The 19178-nt window shown below is 41.0% G+C and overlaps 1 protein-coding gene across 1 annotated transcript in view; it reads left to right on the forward strand.

The window, feature by feature from the left end:
* The first annotated feature begins 6685 nt into the window (after window positions 1-6685).
* GRIN2B (glutamate ionotropic receptor NMDA type subunit 2B) overlaps window positions 6686-19178 on the forward strand; it is a 282849-nt gene continuing 270356 nt past the window's right edge. The window contains exon 1 of the mRNA XM_037033961.1: window positions 6686-7096. Coding sequence (XP_036889856.1) covers window positions 6686-7096 — 411 coding nt within the window. The remainder of the gene's footprint in view (window positions 7097-19178) is intronic.

Genomic DNA, 19178 nt, shown 5'->3' on the forward strand with positions numbered 1-19178 from the left:
AAGGAAAAGAAAAAGAAAAAAAAACAGAAAAACCATAAGAAAAAAAAGAAAGAAAAAAATAGTTCACCACATTTATGGACTATAGGAGATATTTACACAAATATCTCGAAATGTGATAGAAACACATTTAATTAAGGAAAATGTCTATGTCATAAATTGAAGAGAAGTTTTTTTTTTAAAGTTGATAATAGAAAAATGAAGGAGATCATCAACCTTTACCTGGTTAAGGGTATATGTGTATACCAAAAACTCTTCATCAAATTCTTTTTGACACTGAGAAAAAGGCAAGGTTAGTTCAGTCACTGCTAATAGAGATTCTGGTAAATAAGTTAAGAAAATAAAAGTTTTAAGAATGAGAAGGGAAGAGAAATCAGCATTGTGTGAAGATAATGTTATCTACATAGAAAATTCAACAGAATTTAAAAACTATTACTATTAATATGAGTAGATCAGCGTTGGTAGATTTATGATACTCTTAGAAAACATCAATAGCTCTCTCTTTTTTTTAATTTTATTTATTTATCTTTAGAGAGGAAGGGAAGGAGAGAAGGAGAGAAATATCAATGTATGGTTGCCTCTCGTGAGTCCCCTTTTGGGAACTGGCCTGCAACCCAGGCATGTGCCCTGACTAGGAATCGAACTGCAATCGTGTGGTTCGCAGGCCCGAGCTCAATCCACTGAGCTACACCAGCCAGGGCATCTTTTAATCAACTAAAAATATAATAGTCATAATAGCAAAAGCAACTATAAATTATTTCACAATTAACTTGAAGAATGGCTCATTATTTTTTCAAATAGATTCCCAATTTCTTATTCTTTCTCTTCTTCTGACATACTTGTGAAGCAAATATTGGATTGCTTAAAGTTGTCCCACTGGCTGCTTACATTATTCTCATTTTTTTGGATTCTCTTTTCTTCTTCTTGTTCTGATTGGTTGTTTTTTTGCTTCCTTATGTTACAAATCATTGATTTGATTTTCGGCTTTGTCCACTCTATTGTTGTTACTCTGAAAATTGTTCTTTATTTCAATTAGTGTATCCTTCATTTCTGACTGGATCTTTTTATTTCTGTCTATTGGGTGTGCTGGCCCTGGGGTTTCTTGAGTGATGCAGGCCAAGATCAGCCCCAACCTTTATTTTGCCTGGGGCCACCCTGCCTGAGTTATAAAGTAATCTGAGATGGCTGCTACTTGAGCTGGGCTGGGAGACTTTCAGGCAAAGCCAAGCTGTGAGTCTAGGCTGATAATTCTGAGCCTAGGGCTCAGTAAGGGCAGCTGCTACATGTTTGAGAGGATTTAGGAAGTTGTGAACATGAGCGAAGACCAGCCATTCATATGGAAAAACAGCTTTGTTGGGCCTGTAAATTGGGTGAGGTGTAGTTTCTGGGAATCTTTGAGGTGGGTCAAAGAGTGTTATTCCGGTTGATGGAATCTTATTTAGGCACCAGGCTATGGGAAGAAGTCCCAGAAAAGGTACAATGGCCTCTGTTCACCTTGATGCCAGGCATCTCAGCTTCTCCGTGCACACCGCTGGTACCCTTCAGGCTGCCACCCTGGTGCCGTAGCCCAGAGGGAGTGGGTTTGAGTAGGTGAGTCTGTGCGTGGGTCTTTAAGAGGAACTGTTTGGGGCTCCAGCAGTTTCTTCCAACAACTCAACCCCCGCTGATTTTTTGCAGCCAGAAGTTACAGCTGCTTATGTTCCTGGCGCTGGTACCCTGTGCTGGAGGGTCTAGTGTGGGGCTGGGACTCCTGGCTCCTGAGATTTTCCTTCCAAATTTTTATACACCACACATGGATGCGGGACCAGCCTGTTCCTTGTCTGTACCCCTCCTACCAGTCTGTATGGATGTGGTTTCTTTAATTCTGTAGTTGTCAGACTTCCATTCAACTCAATTTCTGAGTTTCAACTCAATGGTTGTTCGACATTTTAGCTGTAATTTTGCTGTGATTGTGCGAAGAGATGTCTGCCTATGCTGCCATCTTGACTGGAAATCTTGTTCTGCTTTCATTTTTTTAAAATTTCATTGTTTATGCTACTACGGTTGTCACACTTTTCTCCCCTTCACCACACTGAACCCAGCCTTCCCCCCACTTCCATAATTAGGCCCCACACTGCTGCCCATGTCCATGGGTCCTTCATATGTGTTCTCTGAGTAATCCCTTCACCTTCTTTCAATCACTCCCCATCATACTCTTTCCACTTAGAACTGTCAGTCTGTTCCATGATTCTGTACCTCTGTTTCTATTTTGCTCATTAGTTTATTTTGTTCATTAGGTTCCTCTTATAAGTGTGATCATATGGTATTTGTTTTTTACTGACTGGTTTATTTCACTTAGCAAAATGCTCTCCAGTTCTGTCCATGCTGCCACAAAAGGTAGGAATTGTTCTTTCTTTCTGGTGTGTAGTATTCTATTGTGTAAATGTACCACAGGTTTTTTTAATCCACTCATCTACTGATGAGCACTTCAGCTGTTTCCATATCTTGGCTATTGTAAATAGCACTGATATTAATAGGGGGTGCATAAATTCTTTCAAATTGGTGCATAGACATTGTTTGGGTATATTTCCAGCAGTGGAATTTCTGGGGCAAAAGACAGTTCCATTTTTAGTTTCTTAAGGAAATTCCATACTGTTTTTAACAGTGGATGCACCAGTCTGCATTCCCACCAACTGTGTACTAGGGTTCCCTCTTCTCCACAACCTCACCAGCTGCTTTTTTTCTTGGCTGTGTGTGCACCCTAGTGCCTGAATCCATTGCCTTATTTGGGGGTCTTGAGCTTCACTGATTCCCATTATTGACTCTAACCTGAATGACTCTTGAGTTTGCTGCTACTCTGAGACCATTATATGACATCTTTTCCAGGGAGTTATAATTGTCAGGGAACGGATATTGCTTGCCTCCTGTGAGGTTCCTCTTAACATTCCTCTCAGCCTCTGTCTACCATTCTGTCTCCCACCACTTCCCACATGCTGACTTTGTGCTTTCATAAATAGCTAGGATCCTTGAACAACTTCTATAGAAGCTTGAAGTTAACATCCTTTTCTTCAAAGCACTTCCATATTATTGTTTGATCCTCATGAAAACCTGCAAAAATATCTTTCAGGTATGTAGGTTGGTGCATTATCCTGATTTCACCTGTAAGAACAAAGAGACCTTGATTAAGTGACTTGCCCATCCTCAGGCACTTAGCTAATGTGGAACTGGTATTAGAGTACAATTTGTTTTGGGTTGGTGATTTCATTTATTCTTTTGTTCATTCATTCATACACTCATACTGAGAAGAAGCAGAATGGAAGGAGCAAGGGTTTGGGAATAGATGGACTTTGGTTTGAAACTTCATGTCATCACTATTTCCTGTGTGACCTTGGTCATATACGTAACCTCTCAGGAGATGTTTCCTTATTTGTAGTATAAGGAAAAATTATGACTTAGAATCTTTATATGTGATTTAACACTACATGAAAATTGCCTAGCAATAGTAGTGTCTGGCATGTGGTAGGTTATTATTAACCTAGAAGTAAAATGTTACTATAAATACATAATACGTAAAATAGATTATTACTATAGGTAAAAAATGGTCAAATATTGACATTTTTATAATGGTAGAAACTCAGTAGCTGCATTTATTGAGTCCTTCCCTATTGTATATGAGCTAGAGCCCCAGAATGCAAATGGAAATGAGGCAAGGTCTTCTTTGTGTTTCTCTGTCTCCTACTAGACTGTGGAAGTAGAGGTCAGAACCTGTGTTAGTTGTATGCCCAACACTAATAACAATGTCTCCTAGGTGGTAGGTGCTAAATAAATGCTTACTGAACTGAAAAGGTACCTGCCCACCAGGAGATTACCAACTACACATACTCATATAATTATAGTAAACTCTTACCCTATATTGATATTTAGATAGACATATACAGGCTATGGTGACAGTCAAAAGGAAACAATGCTCAATTCTACTGGGGGAGGGTGAAAAGCCCTGGAGAGGAGGGGACAAAGCTTCATAGAGCTAGTACATTAAGACTAACTGTGGTCTGTCTGTGGAAGGGAGCAAAACCGATTTACTTATCTTGGACTACATGCTTTCTCCCAACTAACCCCCTTCTAATGTGTGAAATTGAGTTTGTATTCACAGTAGCTTCTTTGTTTGTCTCACAGTCCTTCCGTTACTGGTATCTCCTATAATGTATTGCTTTGCTCTATTCTGAGTATAAAAGAGACAGTCAGGAAAACCAGATTCTTTTCTTTGAGTGTCACAACCAGCCATTGCATCACAAAGTGTAGTATATTGTGTGAGAAGAAATAGGGGAACACAAAAGATATTTTAAAGAAAGCAAATAAAACACAAAATAGGAGAGTGTAGAGTGCATTAAAGTTAATAAACTGTCATGACAGAGTGGACCACTTTTCAGTGTGAAGGAATCTGATGTAGTGGCTGGTGACTAAATGATTAAAACCCCACTGGAATGAAGTTAGCTGCTAGTCTTGCCAAATTTTCGATATTTTGGTTCCCCTTGAGAACCAGTCCTTGAAATTGAACAGATTATTATTATTATTTTGCCAACAGCTATTTGAGATGCTAAACCCATGGGTCTTACTCTGGAAGTATTTAGTGCTGCTCAACTCCATACAGTGCTGCTCTGCTTTAAGCTTGAGGAGGGAGGAATTCAGGCCCTTGCTCTCCTGCTCAGTCGGATACAGTTCATCAGCATGGGCTTCCAGGGCTCGTCGTCATTCCCCGTTTCCACAAAGACACAGAGACCAGAATGCCATCAGGAGTAAACTTTGTTCAGGCGTGAACCACTGAGCTACTCGTCTTATTTGCAAGAGATAGACAAGGTGATCCAAACAGGTCTCCTCCTTGGCCATGCGGAAGGGTGACGACAACAGCGAGAGCTCCAAAGTGTTTTCTGCCAAGAACTGGATTGGATCTTGTGCTTCTTCAGTCACAAAATGTCCCCAACATTTTATTTCCAAGTCATTAATGTCCTTTTGCAGTCAGTCTTCTCAGCCTGACATCCTTATCGCTCTTTTCAACACCATTGTATTGTTTCCTTTTGTCAGCTAAACTCCCAGTTTTTAGATGCCTAATATCTTAATGGTTTCATTTTTTCAAACAGGCATGAGCTATTAGGCCACATTTTCATCATTGATTACATACTCTCTTTTTGGAGAAGAGTGAGAATCGCTGACTCTGGTTTTGAGTACAGTTTGTAGAATATTTCTCTGGAGTATAAAAATGCTAAGTTTATATATTGGCATGCTGCTGTTGACCTTGGGAACATTATGTAACTGTTTTAAGCTTCAGTTTTTCCATTTGAAAATTGGGGATAAAATAATAGTTTGTAGAGTTTCAACGAGGACCAAAGAGACTCCACCGGAGGAAATGCCTACCACAGTGCACAGCACATAGTAGAGGCATAGTAGAGGTGTGATAAATAATTATTTTAAACAAACTAAAACAACTGAAGCAGTTCTAGTTCTATTTAAGTAAGAGGAGCTCTTGGAAAACGGTGAGAAATATAAGCAGAAATTACCGAGCTCTCTATAGAACTATGTCCTCAGTCTGGTGCATAGTGTAAGATTTCGGGGCATATGTGGAAGTAAAGGGTAGGAGTTTGTTGTAGGTAAAAGGTGGTGAATTGTATAGAAACATGGCCTCAGTCATTGTAGGACAGTCACTCTGACAGCACTGTCCTGTGCCATGGAAAATTTTTCAAAAGTGGCTCTGATGTTACTGCACTTATCAGCAATATTTGTCAAAATTATCATATTTTGATGCACAAGCAAATCAAAATAAAACTGTTTCTTGTAATAATGGGTGATTTGAGAAGCGGTGTGATGTAATGCAATAGAATGCAAGTTGGTCTAAAAGTCAGGAGATCTGAATTTATGTATTTTTTGCTTAAGTGGTTCATGGCTTTGGATTTCTTAGCTTCTTTGAGCCTTAGCTTCAACATCTATAAAAGGGGGGATAACTATCTTTCTTATTTTTTTGCCCCCACTGGGTTATTGTAAGGATCAATTGAGATGTTTTTTAAAGTACTTCCCACGTATTGGTCATTTTTTTTTTGATGTACTATTAAGAGCCAGATACTAAAAGGGCTGCTGAAGAACTTTCAGGCTTTTGTCCTCTTTGAGGTGAACATGAAGTAAAGGCAGCAAAAATGTGGGGCTTAAGTGTCTGTAGCTCTCCATATCTAGTTTATCCAGACCATGTTTTGTTGCTAGCCTCTGCGAAGCCCATTTTACTGCTCCCTCTGCCTGGCCTATGCCATCCCCCTGGCCCAAGAGCAGTTCAAGGGTGGATTGCGATAGGAGTGCCAAGGATCACGTAACAACAGCAAGACCCCCTCGCGGAGACTCCTGTGTTTGTGCTCTTGGCATCGCTGCTTGGACCACTTGCATCCTCCTTCCCTCATTTGTCTCTGTCTGTTTTCTGCTGATAGCTGTAGCAGTAGCATCTTTTATTGTCTTGCTCAAGGATTTCTGATTCTTTTGAAAGTTTTTCTGTCACTCTGAGCAAGCATAAGAGATTATAAGAGACTAGACCAGAAGACAGCAGTTGGGATTGAAAATGCGCAAAGGCCCTAGAGTTGCAGTATCCAGCCTCTTCAAAGGCGGGTCACGTAGCATGGGCTGTGATTTAACCATTCTGTCTTTATGTTTTCAGGGAGTCGACGAGTTGAAGATGAAGCCCAGAGCAGAGTGCTGTTCTCCCAAGTTCTGGTTGGTGTTGGCTGTCCTGGCTGTGTCAGGCAGCAGAGCTCGTTCTCAGAAGAGCGCCCCCAGCATTGGCATTGCTGTCATCCTTGTGGGGACTTCAGACGAGGTGGCCATCAAGGATGCCCACGAGAAAGATGATTTCCACCATCTCTCCGTGGTGCCCCGTGTGGAGCTGGTAGCCATGAATGAGACCGATCCAAAGAGCATCATCACCCGCATCTGTGATCTCATGTCTGACCGGAAGATCCAGGGGGTGGTGTTTGCTGACGACACTGACCAGGAAGCCATCGCCCAGATCCTTGACTTCATTTCAGCCCAGACTCTCACCCCCATCCTCGGCATCCACGGGGGATCCTCTATGATAATGGCAGATAAGGTAAAAGTGGCCTGCAGTGAGAAGAGCCTGGCTGGTTTGCATGGAGAACTAAATTACCCATTTGTTTTAATGCAGAGCTCAATTATGAAAGATGAAAGGTAGTAAGAAGAATGCACTAAATGAGTGGATAGACCAGGGATTAGTCTGATTGCTTAGAGATGAGAGCGAGGGAAAGACAGTGGTATCTAGACGTTCATACAGTTTTGAACAGCTTTGTGTGTTCATTTGTTTATAAGTGGATACACAGAAATGACTCAGAGATATTGAATCTTGTAATTCTGTGACCCATTTTCCTCAAATGCTCATACGACTAGCTTCTTCAAAAATTTAAAATAAGGTGTGCTCTCTTCTTCCTATGTAAGTAATACATATTCTTCACCTATACCAGTTTCAAGTCCTTTGAGACAAGTAATTTTTCTCTTTGAAGATGCAAATATCATAAAGAAGTACTTCTTGCTAAGGAGTCCATGCTTATTACACACCAGTCTGTGCATTTGAATGGATTTTAATCCATAGATTAGATGAAACGCACCAGTAGCAGCTGCATTCCCCGTGTTTAGATTTGAAGGCAGTGGTTCTTAACCTTGGTTGCATGTTGGAATCACCTGAACAGCCTTAAACATCATCAATGACTGGCTACCGCCCCCAGAGGTTCTGATTGTTGGCCTGGGGTTTAGGATTTATAAAACTGCCCAGGTGATTCCAGAGTGGAGTTAAGGCTGAGAACCACTGCTTTCAGGCCTCAAATAAACCCTAGTCTCTCCTGCATGAATATTAGATTGTCATACGACTGATTGTTATCTGACATTGATGCTTATTCTTTAACTGCAGAAAGTGTTTTGTTATGGTTCCGTTTTGTTTTCACATTTTTTTATGTATTCAGTTATCTTTTCTTGCTTTATTGCTTATTGCGTAGGCACAGCACTTCTCACTATGTATTGTCCTTCACAGTCATTTATATCTCAGACTGATTCATTTCACAAGGACAGTATTTATTGTTTTTTATCACTATGGGTTTTTAAAATTGTTTCTAAATTTCATTGTCATTTCAAACTTAACGTAACTTTCAAAACTTCCATTATTTTTTTACTTAAAAGACATGCCGTAGGGTTAATCATGTTAGTGAATACCTCAAAACCCAGCACAGACACCACCAGCTCAGTCCCTGGCTGGTTGAGAACCGTCTCGTGCAGGACTTAACGGAGTCAAATACCCTCGCACGATCACTGTTGCCATCTGTTGGCGGCAGGCAGGATGGCTAACGTGCGTCCTGGAGCTTCCTGCGTTCAATCCAGTAACGGTCAACTGGAACGGACTAAGTGGGGGGACTTCAGTCCCAATGAGAAAGATGCTGAGAGGCAAAGAGGTTGGAGCCAAATGCTGGCACCAGGAGCCCGTGCTAAGGGGAGTGAGGTCAATTTAAGCAAAAAGGAAGATACAGACTGACTGTGGCAAAGCCTATTCAGCTTTTGCTTCAGGTAGATTTTTTGGTAACATTATCCTTAGCCAATTATATTTTAACAGTGGTATTTTGAGGGCACAGTATGGCACTGAAACATGCCAAGATGGACAAGCCAAATTTTTAAAACATTAATTAGTGCATACTTATTTTGAGAGGAAGAAGAGTAAAAATGATTTTTTTCCTTATATGGGCTATTGTGCAGCTCATGTTATTTTAGGTCAACAGCCCCTCCAATACACCCCACGCCCAGCCCTGATATCAGTGGTGATTGGTTAAACTGGTTGGTTGCTTCTCTGTGTGTCTTACAAATTCATAATAATAATGAAGTAGATGCAGATCATGTAGAGAGACTGGGGTCTTTTATTTACTGATGTATCCTAAATGCTTTAGCTTATCTACATATGCTGGACACATAGTGCTTTGCATGTGTTATTTGATTTAATACTCTTAACAAGCCAGTGAGCTAAGTGCTATTATTTACCTCTACCTGACAGATGGGGAAACTGAGGCTCAGAGAGGTTAAATAGCATGTCCAAGATGATATAGCTAGTAAGTGGCAGCCAGGATTGAACACTGGTTGCTGGTTCCAAAGGCCACATGTTCTGTCGCCTCTCAAGGACGTAGAAAGGCCGGTTAGGGTCTCCCATTCCTTCCTATTCTGTACCTCCTCTTCTGTGGTGGGTGTTATCTGACTAAACGTAATTCACCCTTTGATTCATAATGGCAATGCTGGTATCTGACTACTGGAGAGAGTAAGTGAGCGTGTAAATAGCACCTAGGGGGAGCACAATTTCATCGGGGGCCCATTGGGGACTATTTTTAGGGAGAAAGAGAGGATTGAAGGCAGTGAGGTAGATTCTTCCAGGTCACTGTGGTGAGATCTCTCTCTGGTCTCCTCCTCCTAACCCCTCCCTCCATTGCAATCCACCTAAATATCCCATCTTATTCTTTTTTTCCCTCATCATAAAAGAGAGACAGGCAATGATTTGTAGGCAGTTTCCTAAAATAGCCTAAATAATGTCCGACTTTTGACCTAAAAAGAAGAGTTTCTAAAATGTAGGTAGGAAGAGGAAAAAGAAGGAGGAGTGAGGAGTGAGGTCCTGAGAACATGGAAGCCAGAAGGCTGCAGGCTCAGTCACGGGGGTTTGGATGCCTGAGTGGGCCTCTCCCGGCTGCAGAGAAGGGCACAGCAGGAACCGCCAGGACCCAGGGGGCGGCAGGGCCAGGATTCCAGGGAGCTGTGCAGAGGAGGGTGCACAGGCTTAAAGGATTTGCGTGAAGGCAAGGAAAAAGAATCTCCTAGATTTCAGAGAAATAAGCTTTTGGGGCAAGTTTCAAAAATAAAACACCTCAAATTCTAAGGTCAGTTTTTAAAAATAGAAGTTTATTTTTAAGTATCATGACCACATTTTACATAGAATGAGGACACAGAGTTTGGCAACTATGAATCAACTAGGGGGCAATGGGATGAGACATTTGCAAGTGGAACTGATTCAGAAGATCTAATACAGCTTTGCTATGTTTGAGGTATGGCTTTAAGGTAGAGTCTTTAAGGTAGAGTTATCACGTGAAAGATGACAGGTAAGCGTTCCATTTTGCTTCCCCTTTCTAGGAGATAGTTAATTGCCATTGCATTTTAACATAGTTTTTGTTTGCTTGTTTCAAACAGAATCCACTTGTTAAGTGTCTTTGTAAAAGATTGCATTGTAGGGATCAAGTCCCTGGGTCAAGGCATTGGTGATGGAAGAAAGACAGCATGGTTATAAAGATTTTTGACAAAAGTGTTCGACACATGTTCAGCATCTGGTCAAATAGCATGTGCTCACTTTGTCGTATATGTTGATTAATCAGTACAAGCATTAATAAGTGCTCTGCTTTTCCAAGAAGGAAATGCACTTTACAACATGACCAAAAGAAGCCTGGGAACCAGGAGAGTGGAGCTGTTCAAAGCTCAGAATTCAGAGTTACAGTGGGATTCAACCATCACTTCTTCATCGTGGGGATCTGGACTACTCACCTACCAACCACTCTAAACCTTGGTTTCCTAGCTTGTGTAATGGGGATAATAATATATTCATTGTAGGGTTGATGAAGATTAAATGAGATAATGCATAGGAAGTGCTTCACTGTGTATCCAGCTTAACATTCAGTAGGCTGAGCCAGAGGTTGTATGAAAGAAAGAAGGGGGAGATTTCATGATACAGGAAAAGAATGGCAATTGAATAGCATCACAGCCAACTGTAGAGGCATTTTTCACCTGGAGACCAATGACCTGCCTCCTGCCATGTCTGTGATGTATGGGTGGCAGCCATGGTCTTGCCTCGCCAGGGGAGCTGAGGCTCATCGGTGATACAGCCCCACTGTAGCCAAAAAGCACATGTTCAGTTACAGAAGAGCGTTAATGAGGAAAGAACTGCTAGGTGCTTGTAAGAAAAGACTGTTTAGAATGCTAACGGGGATAGTTTAAAAATGTATGAGATTTTTGGCAATTCCCCACCTAAGTATAAGGAGTTTATTTTATTTTTCCCTGTTAAAATTGCTTCCATTCCCCCTGTGATACTAGACATAGGATGCCCATCTGAGTCCAAATAATGAATTGAAGCGGGGCCTATATCCATTTCTTTCTAGGATGCTCCTTGCTGACTTGCTGAAATCTTTCTTAGGTTTTTAGAGTTTAGCTCAGAGGGGTTAAGTGACTAATCTGGGATATCACAGTTTGTGAGCAGTGGGACTATGATTCAAATCACAGATGGACCTATTTTGAAGCCTATGTTATTTTAGGTCCACTGCCACTCAACCCTGCCCTGCCGCCAGCCCTGGTGTAAGAGGTTATTGGTTAAACTGGTCGGTAGATTCCCTGTTGTGTCTCTTACAAATGTGTTCTAAATAATGAACTGTGTAGGTCATGTGGCGAGACAGGGCTCTTTTTGGTCACTGATGTATCTTAGCTGCTTTAGAGTTTGCAGTTTATAAGATTTAAATTTGGTTTTCTTCCATACATACTTTACATTTTGAAAAGAAGATGAAATAAAATACGTGGAAAAATATGGGAAAAGCACTGGGTAAACATACACTTTAAGTGAGAGAAATAAGGAATGGCGATAGGGAAAGAGGCTTATTGACAGTTCTGTTGCTGGCATTATGACCCCTGAAAGTGGCTTGGGCAGGAGGTAGGAGGGAAAACAGAAAGTGCGAGTTACAGTCGAATCAGGGAAAGGGATGTGAGATGCATTCTTTAATGTTACAAGAATGGAGGAGAAAAAGGTATGCTGAGTAAAGAGTCAGGAAATAGGTGGCTTGATTTGAGTGAAGTACATTAGCTAAAACATGCATCATCCTCCATACCTTGTTCCTCATTAAAGGAAAAATTAAACATAATCTTACTCTGTAATCTATTGCTATGATTCTTTCTAACTTGCTTGGTTGAGACTTGATGTTTGAATAGCATTCTTGTTTTTCTGTGCAGAGAGCTACATTTTGGAATCTAACTGGAGCTACAAAGATGGCCCCTATTCTTCTTTGGCCCCATCTTTTCTCGATTTATTCACTTCTCTCCCCCAACATCTTACACATACCAAATGGCAAAGTATTTGGAGAGAGCAGATGATCTAGCAGTAGTATGTGACTCTGTGACTAGACTGTTGCCTTCTAGTTGTTTATGGGGGTTATATCCAGCACAATCTTGAATGAAATCAAGATAGCTATGCTACTCACACATTACTTTGTCTGTGCCAAGTTCAGTGTCTTTTAGGCTATTTATCTTGCTTTTGGTTGTTTGTCAGATGGTGTATTCCTTGGGGCAGAGAAAACAGTGGTGTTAACAGTATTTCTTGGGTGCAGAGAGTGAAGACATAGAAGTAGAAAAGGCAAGAGGATAATGAAGCTTGGATAATAAAAGTTTCCGAGGTGACTTTACATCTCCCAGTACACACATTGAGGAAGTCAGGAAAAAGGCAGGATAGAATGGCCTGCCTGGAAGTCAGCTACCCTTATATCATGTTTCTTACTTCCTTGAACTATACTTCGGGGGAATAAGGGTGGACAGTTCTCTCTAGGATGCTGTAAACATGGCAGGGGTGCAGTCCTCAAGTCTGTCTGAGTGTAGTCTTTCCACCTGCTTATGTGGGATGTGTTTCTTGTGGGCCAACCTATTCTTTCTTTTAAAACTGGAACTGGGGTTTGCTTTCAACAAACAGGCCACTGGAAGTCCAGGTCCAGTTTTTATGCTTAAAACACTAAGGAGCCAGGGATTGCTTTAGGTATTCATAGAAATAAAGGTGCTTGGTACTAGAAAATAACACATGAGCCATCACTTCTCATACATCCTCCAGGAAGGTGAAGGTGTGTCTGCAGGAAAGAGGTGGCGCAGTGTGAAGAGAATGCAGCCTTTGAAGCCAATGGGCTTCTGCTGTGTGCATTCCCACCCATGCAACCTTCGGTGTGCTCTTCAAACACTCAGCCTCAAAACTTCCATGTGTAAGATAGGGGCAAAATAACACCTAGTCCGTAGTGCGCTGTATGAAACACTGTTCCCACTGCTTAGTAAACAGTAGGCCCTTGGTACACATTATCTTCTATATTTATATTTCAGGCCTTACCTAGATCATTGAGGAAAATGGGATCCTAATGTTTTCCTGTTGACTAAAAGGGAAGAGTTTGGGATGATAATACCCTTCCTTTTATGCCTGGTGGATGAACAGTAGCTCAGTAGGCTCCGCCTCTGTGGTGATGCAGATACTGGTTGTGACATGATCAGGACTTACCAAGATTTTCAAAGCAGAGACGTACAGTGATTTCAGTAAACTGATACACATAGGATGTAAGCAATGAAGATAAGAGCATTACCAAGGGAAGCATAGCAAAATAAAATAGTTTTGGAATCCAAATTCACTCATAGATTTGGAAGAGTTTAGATATAAGAAAAAGTGAATTGTTAAATGAGAGAGAGATCAAAGGTACTAGGTAGGAAGTGACACTATGTTATAGGTACAGGAAGGCAGTTCTTGTATTAAGTGTCGCCAACCTCTTTTTAATAGATGACACTGATACTGCTGAGAAACTCCTTGGATTATTATTTTCACACCAAGAGTATATTGTCATTCCCCTTTCCGAGACTTCTGTGATTCTTTTGCCTTACTTATTGATGTTAGGTCTATAATTTATTCAATATTATATCTTGATTTTCTGTTTAGAATAAAACTTAGAATTTATATTTTATTCAAAATTATATATTTTTATTTTGTGGTAGAGTTCAACATGGCATTAAAATTATATTTCATTTAAAAAATTCAGCATGCATGAGAGTAATATGAAAGCCCATTTTCATTTCACTTTTTGAGGACAAAAATTTGTATTGCTGCAATTCCATTTCACAGGGACAAAGAACGCCCAAATTATCATGGGTTGTTATGAGGTTACAATAAGAAAGAACTAACACTGACTGATCATTTACTTTTGTCAAGCTCTAAGCTAGTCACCTTACATGGGCTTGGATACATTATTTCATTTAATTCTTTCATAGAATTTATGAGGCTTGTATTTTGTCTCCATTTTGCAGATGAGGAAATTGTAGATCAGAGAGGTTAACTGTTTTGCTTAAGATCTTTAGATAATGATTGACAAACAATGGCCTAAATGAATAGATGCTGATTGGATAAGGCACCTTCACTTACAGTAGCTTAAACAAGTAGTGCTTATTGGTATCTCCGAATAAGGCACCTGGAGATGGGGACTCCCGGGGATGGTTCTGTGGTGCAGTGAGGTCAGGCTGACCTCTGGGGTTCCCTTGGCGTTTTCGTCGCGGTTGCAAGCTGTCTGCCCTAGCTTTATGCATCCTGTTAACACGCAGAGAAGGAAAAGCCAGGGGGTGGTTATTAGGTCAGGGAAAGTCTTCCCATATCCTTGATAGCATGGGTCCAAAAATGTCACATAGACAACCCTGGGTGCGAGGTGGGAGTGCGAGGCTTTCTGGTGGAAATGGCGAGGGGACAAGGGTTGGAAACAGCTTTGGGGATAGTCAGGACTGTCTTTCAGAAGAAGTAGGCGACAGCTTGGGAATTCAACCAATATTCATGTCACTCTAAAGCCTCTCATCTGTCACTTTTCTTGGTTCACACCAAACCCTGCTTTGGTGCCCTTGGGCCAGTCTACTCACATATATGCCTGGATGAGGGCCTTGGTCCATCAATTATTTACTTTTTTCCTTTAATCATCAGTTTATTCTTTCTTGCTGGCATCTTCTCTCTAGCTTTGTGGCACCCAGGAGATGTTTTGAAATGTATTGGGGGAGGGTTTTTTTTGACATCTTAATGACTGGTTTTAGATGTGTGTCTATATGAGTCTGTGTGTCTTTGTGCTCCTGGCACTTAGAATTGGAAGACCAGGCATGTTAAGTGTCCCGCAGTATGTGTGATAGTGCTCAACAAGCAAGAACAGTTTTACCCAAAATATCAATTTTTGCCAAGTTTGCAGGTTTGGTCTCCCATTAAGGCACATACAAGAATCATCAGTGAATGCATAAATAAGTAGAACACCAAATTTTGTTTCCTTTCCCTCCCTGTCTCCCCCCTTCTGTTTGTCCCTTTCTCCTTTACTCTCTCTCTCTCTCTAAAATCAATTTAAAACAATCCAAATAGCACTTTTGCCTCCACTGAACATGCTCAAGTCTTAGTTAATAAGTCAGCAAACATGAAAGCCTTCCTTGACCTGGGTTCTTCCTCCGTTCAGCTCCTTAAAGGGCACTCTAAAATTGCTGTTTTCACTCCCTCATCGCTCACTTTCTACAAAGTGCCAAGTCCGATGGACTTTTCAAGTCATTATTGACCTCCTGCAGCATTGAGCACTGTTGACCCTTTTAGTGCTATTCCAACAATTTTGATGACAAGAGTAATTAGATTTGTCACAAATTTGGCGACAGTGGGAATGAGAAAGAGTAAAATTTAGAATGTGGAAGGGTCATGTAAGCGAAAATGTCTAGTAAACAGTTGGATTTGGGAATGAAGGTAAGAGAGTGATTTGGGCTAGAAATATGATTTGAACTTCATTAGCAAGGAGCGGTGGTTGAAATCAGGAGGGCCGGTGAGATGGCTTAGAACCAACAAGTGGATTGAGGAGACAAATGTCTCAAGGACAGAACCCACTTTTTAATTCTGAACCGTAAAACCAAACCCCATCATTGGAGGGATGGCCAGAGGAAGTTGTGATAATAAAGGAGCTAAGGTGGAATTAATTATTAGTGAGTTAAGAGGGGAACCAGAAGAATAAAAAAAAAAGCTAGGCATTACAGAAACTAGAAGCCAGGAGGGAGTCTATATAGGGAGTATTTAACCTGTCGGGGAATCTGCCCAGACCACTCCCTTCCCCTCATCTTCTGTTATCTCTGTGCCCTCTCCTCCACGCACTTTCGTGACCTCAGTGCTGGTTCTCCTTCCTTGTCTGCTCGGCCACATAGTTGCCTACCCATGTGATTCCTTAGAAAATCAAATCTGATTGTTACACTTTCACTGGAAACCCCGCATTGGCTTCCCACAGCTTGGAATGTGACATCTCCTTTGATCTGGTCCCAGCCATCTCTCCAGGATTTTCTCCTAACCTTCTCATCTTTGAACAATAATGTCAAGTCACACTAAATTGTTTACAGGTCCGCGTGTGGTTCTGGCCTTTTTACATCTTTGTGATTGTGTTTTTGCTACTTCTTCTCCTTAGAATATCCTGTTCCTTGTCCATTCAGAAACACCTACGCACTTTTAGAGAGAAGCTATGGCACTTCTGTGGACCCTTTTCTGACTCTCATCTTCAAAGAATTGACTACTTCTTTTCTTCTTCTTGTTTTACCAATTATCTTGTTTACCTATTTGTCTTACTTGGTATTCAACAGGCTCATTGTGGGCTAGGGCCATGATTTAGTGATTTTTATATTCTTAATGCTATGCATGCTGTAGTACTGGGAGCAGAGTAAAAGCTAACTCTTATCAAACAATGAACAATTATTAAACTGTGCTCTCTATAAACACTGTAGTGCGTTGAATGGTACCCCCACCAAAAAAAAGGAATATGTCTCTGTCCCAACTCCTAGCACCTGTGAATGTGACCTTGTTTGGAAAAAGGGTCTTTGCAGATGAAATTAAGTGAGGACCTTACAATGAGATCATCTTGGAATAGCTGGGTGGCGCATAAATCCAATGATAAAAGTCCTTGCAGGAGATAGAAGAGGAGAATATGTAGACATGAAAGAGAAGTCCTTGTAAAGACAGGCAGAGGCGGGAGTCACTTAGCCACAAATGACGGAGGCACCAGAGGTTAGAAGACGCAAAGGAAGGCTCTCTTGGAGCCTTCAGAGGGAACATGACCCTACCGACCTTGGTGTCAGGCTCTGGCCTCCAGAACCGTGAGAGAACAAACTTCTGTTGTTTTAAGCCACCAAGTGTATGGTAGTTTGTTATGACAGCCCTAGGAACTTAATGCATGCACCACAGTTGAGAGGAGGGTCTCCAGAATCGCACTGCCTGGGTTGTTTCCTGGCTCCACCATTTACTGTGTGACCTTGGGCAAGTTACTTAACTTTTCTGAGCCTTTGGTTCCTCATCTATAAAATAGTGGTAGAAGTAGACTATTTCTTAAGGTTATTAAGTAAAGTTATTAAATTGCTTAGAAAAGTCCTGGCAAGTGGTAGGAATCAATCAGCTGTATGTCTGTGAGAAATATTCAGTAAGTCTTCATGGGATGAAGGAAGGAGTGAGCAGGGTGATTGATATAAACAGAAATAGAAACCATCCACAGTGATCTAAATTCACCTTGGTCTGTGGTAATAGGGCATGTTCTTTGGGAGCTCTATGCAAAGGTGGCATTTGGATGGGATAGTCTAGCCCATGCCAGGCCTGGTACAGTGCCAAGAGGTGAAGCGTTAATGTTCTGTTTAGCTGCTCTACTTCTGAAGCCACGGTGCAACCGCCAGGCAGTGCAGTCTGTCTTTTAGTCCTAGGTCTTCTCTTTCTGCACTTTTCTTTCTTTGTTTTTGTTTTGGCTTCTTTGTGTTGTGTGAGTGTACTTGTGTGCGTGTTTTCAAATGTGGTTGTAGGTATCTTTATCCTTCCCAGTGCCCAGCATGGGGTTATCTCCCCCGAGGCTGCCCTCCCAATCCAAAGTCCTCCTGGTGTCAGATATATTTTTTATATTCACTCTCCTGCTTGTTTTCCTTTTATTTCCTTTCATTCTATATTTTCTGAGTTCTTATCACCACCAAAATTAATCGTAAGAGTTTATTTACTAGCTGTCTGTCCTATGCCTTTTTCATTTTTGTATCCCCAGATCCTAACATATAGCTTGACACATAGTAAACCCTTAATACATATTTATTAAATGTGTGGATGGATTAATCATTTTTGTGTAGCAGATGTCAGTGGCAATTAAGAGAGAAGTATTTTTAAACTCAAATGAAAATGGATGGTGGAATTAATCTCTGGTTATAGGCAAATACATTTTTTATCTCTGTCTAGGCTCCTATCTCTATAATGCTTTCTTTCTTCACACCTGCCAGATACCAGCAATCGACAACTTGTCACTAACACCTCAAATTGCAACACTCCTGTCCACTTTCTACAGACAGACATGGCAAATTAGGCATGCAGTCTGAGGTAGCAGAACAAAACTCCTTTAATACAGAGCAGTGGGGGCCAGAGGTACTCTTGACTTAATTAGCCCTCTTTGAAGGGGGAAGGAAGAAAGAAAGAAACTTTTTTTAAAGTTTCAAAAGACAAAGTGTGCAATTTATCTGACTGCTAATCAGTAAGGTATTACCAAGTAATTTAATCAATGCAATTAAGTTTCCAAAGGTAAGAGAAAGAGGTTTTGAAACTTCCTTTAGCAAACAATGTTCTTTCTCATTTATTTGTTCATTCATTTAAGAAAATTTATTATGCCTCTCTTGGGTGACAGTAACTATTTAAGGTCCTGGAGATGCAGTCAGTGTGAGAGACATGTCCTTGTGGTGCCTTGACTGGCAATAACCAAACACACACATTGAACAGTATTGGTTGAGGGGGTGGTCAATGCTGTAATGAAAATAGCAGGAAGGGTAACGTGCACCATTTTGGGGTAGGGTTGTCGGGGATGGTCAGAGGAGGTAGCACTTGAGTTTGTGTGACGAGAATGATGGAGACGTGTGATGAACTGAGGAGCAGCATTTTGGCTGAGAGAACAGCAGATGTGAAGACCTTGAAGTGGGAACATGGTTCTTTCTCTCTCTCTTTGGTTTTTCGTTTTGGCTGATTAACAGGAAGGTCAGTAGAGTTGGAGTGTGATGGGCCATGTGGGATGTGACAGAAAGTATGGCGGGAAGGGACTTCAGGGCCAGATGTGTGGGACTTGAAAGTGTTGCACAGAGTTGAATATTTTAAAATTTCATTATAGGGGGTGTAAGAAAGGAATGACACTACTTGACTTACCACCTTTTTAGATGGAAGCAGTTTGTATAGGGGGCTGAATATATACTCGGAGCCATTTTGACTCATGGTTCCACTTTTCAGAAGTGACCTCTTTTTGCCATGCTGTGTGACTTATGTGATCTCTTTTTTTCTCATTTCTATGATGGGGTTAATATTCATCAACTTTGAAGAAGTATTA

Source organism: Sturnira hondurensis, unplaced genomic scaffold, assembly GCF_014824575.4.
Source record: "Sturnira hondurensis isolate 20B ecotype Veracruz unplaced genomic scaffold, ASM1482457v3 Scaffold0021795, whole genome shotgun sequence".
Taxonomy (NCBI): domain Eukaryota; kingdom Metazoa; phylum Chordata; class Mammalia; order Chiroptera; family Phyllostomidae; genus Sturnira; species Sturnira hondurensis.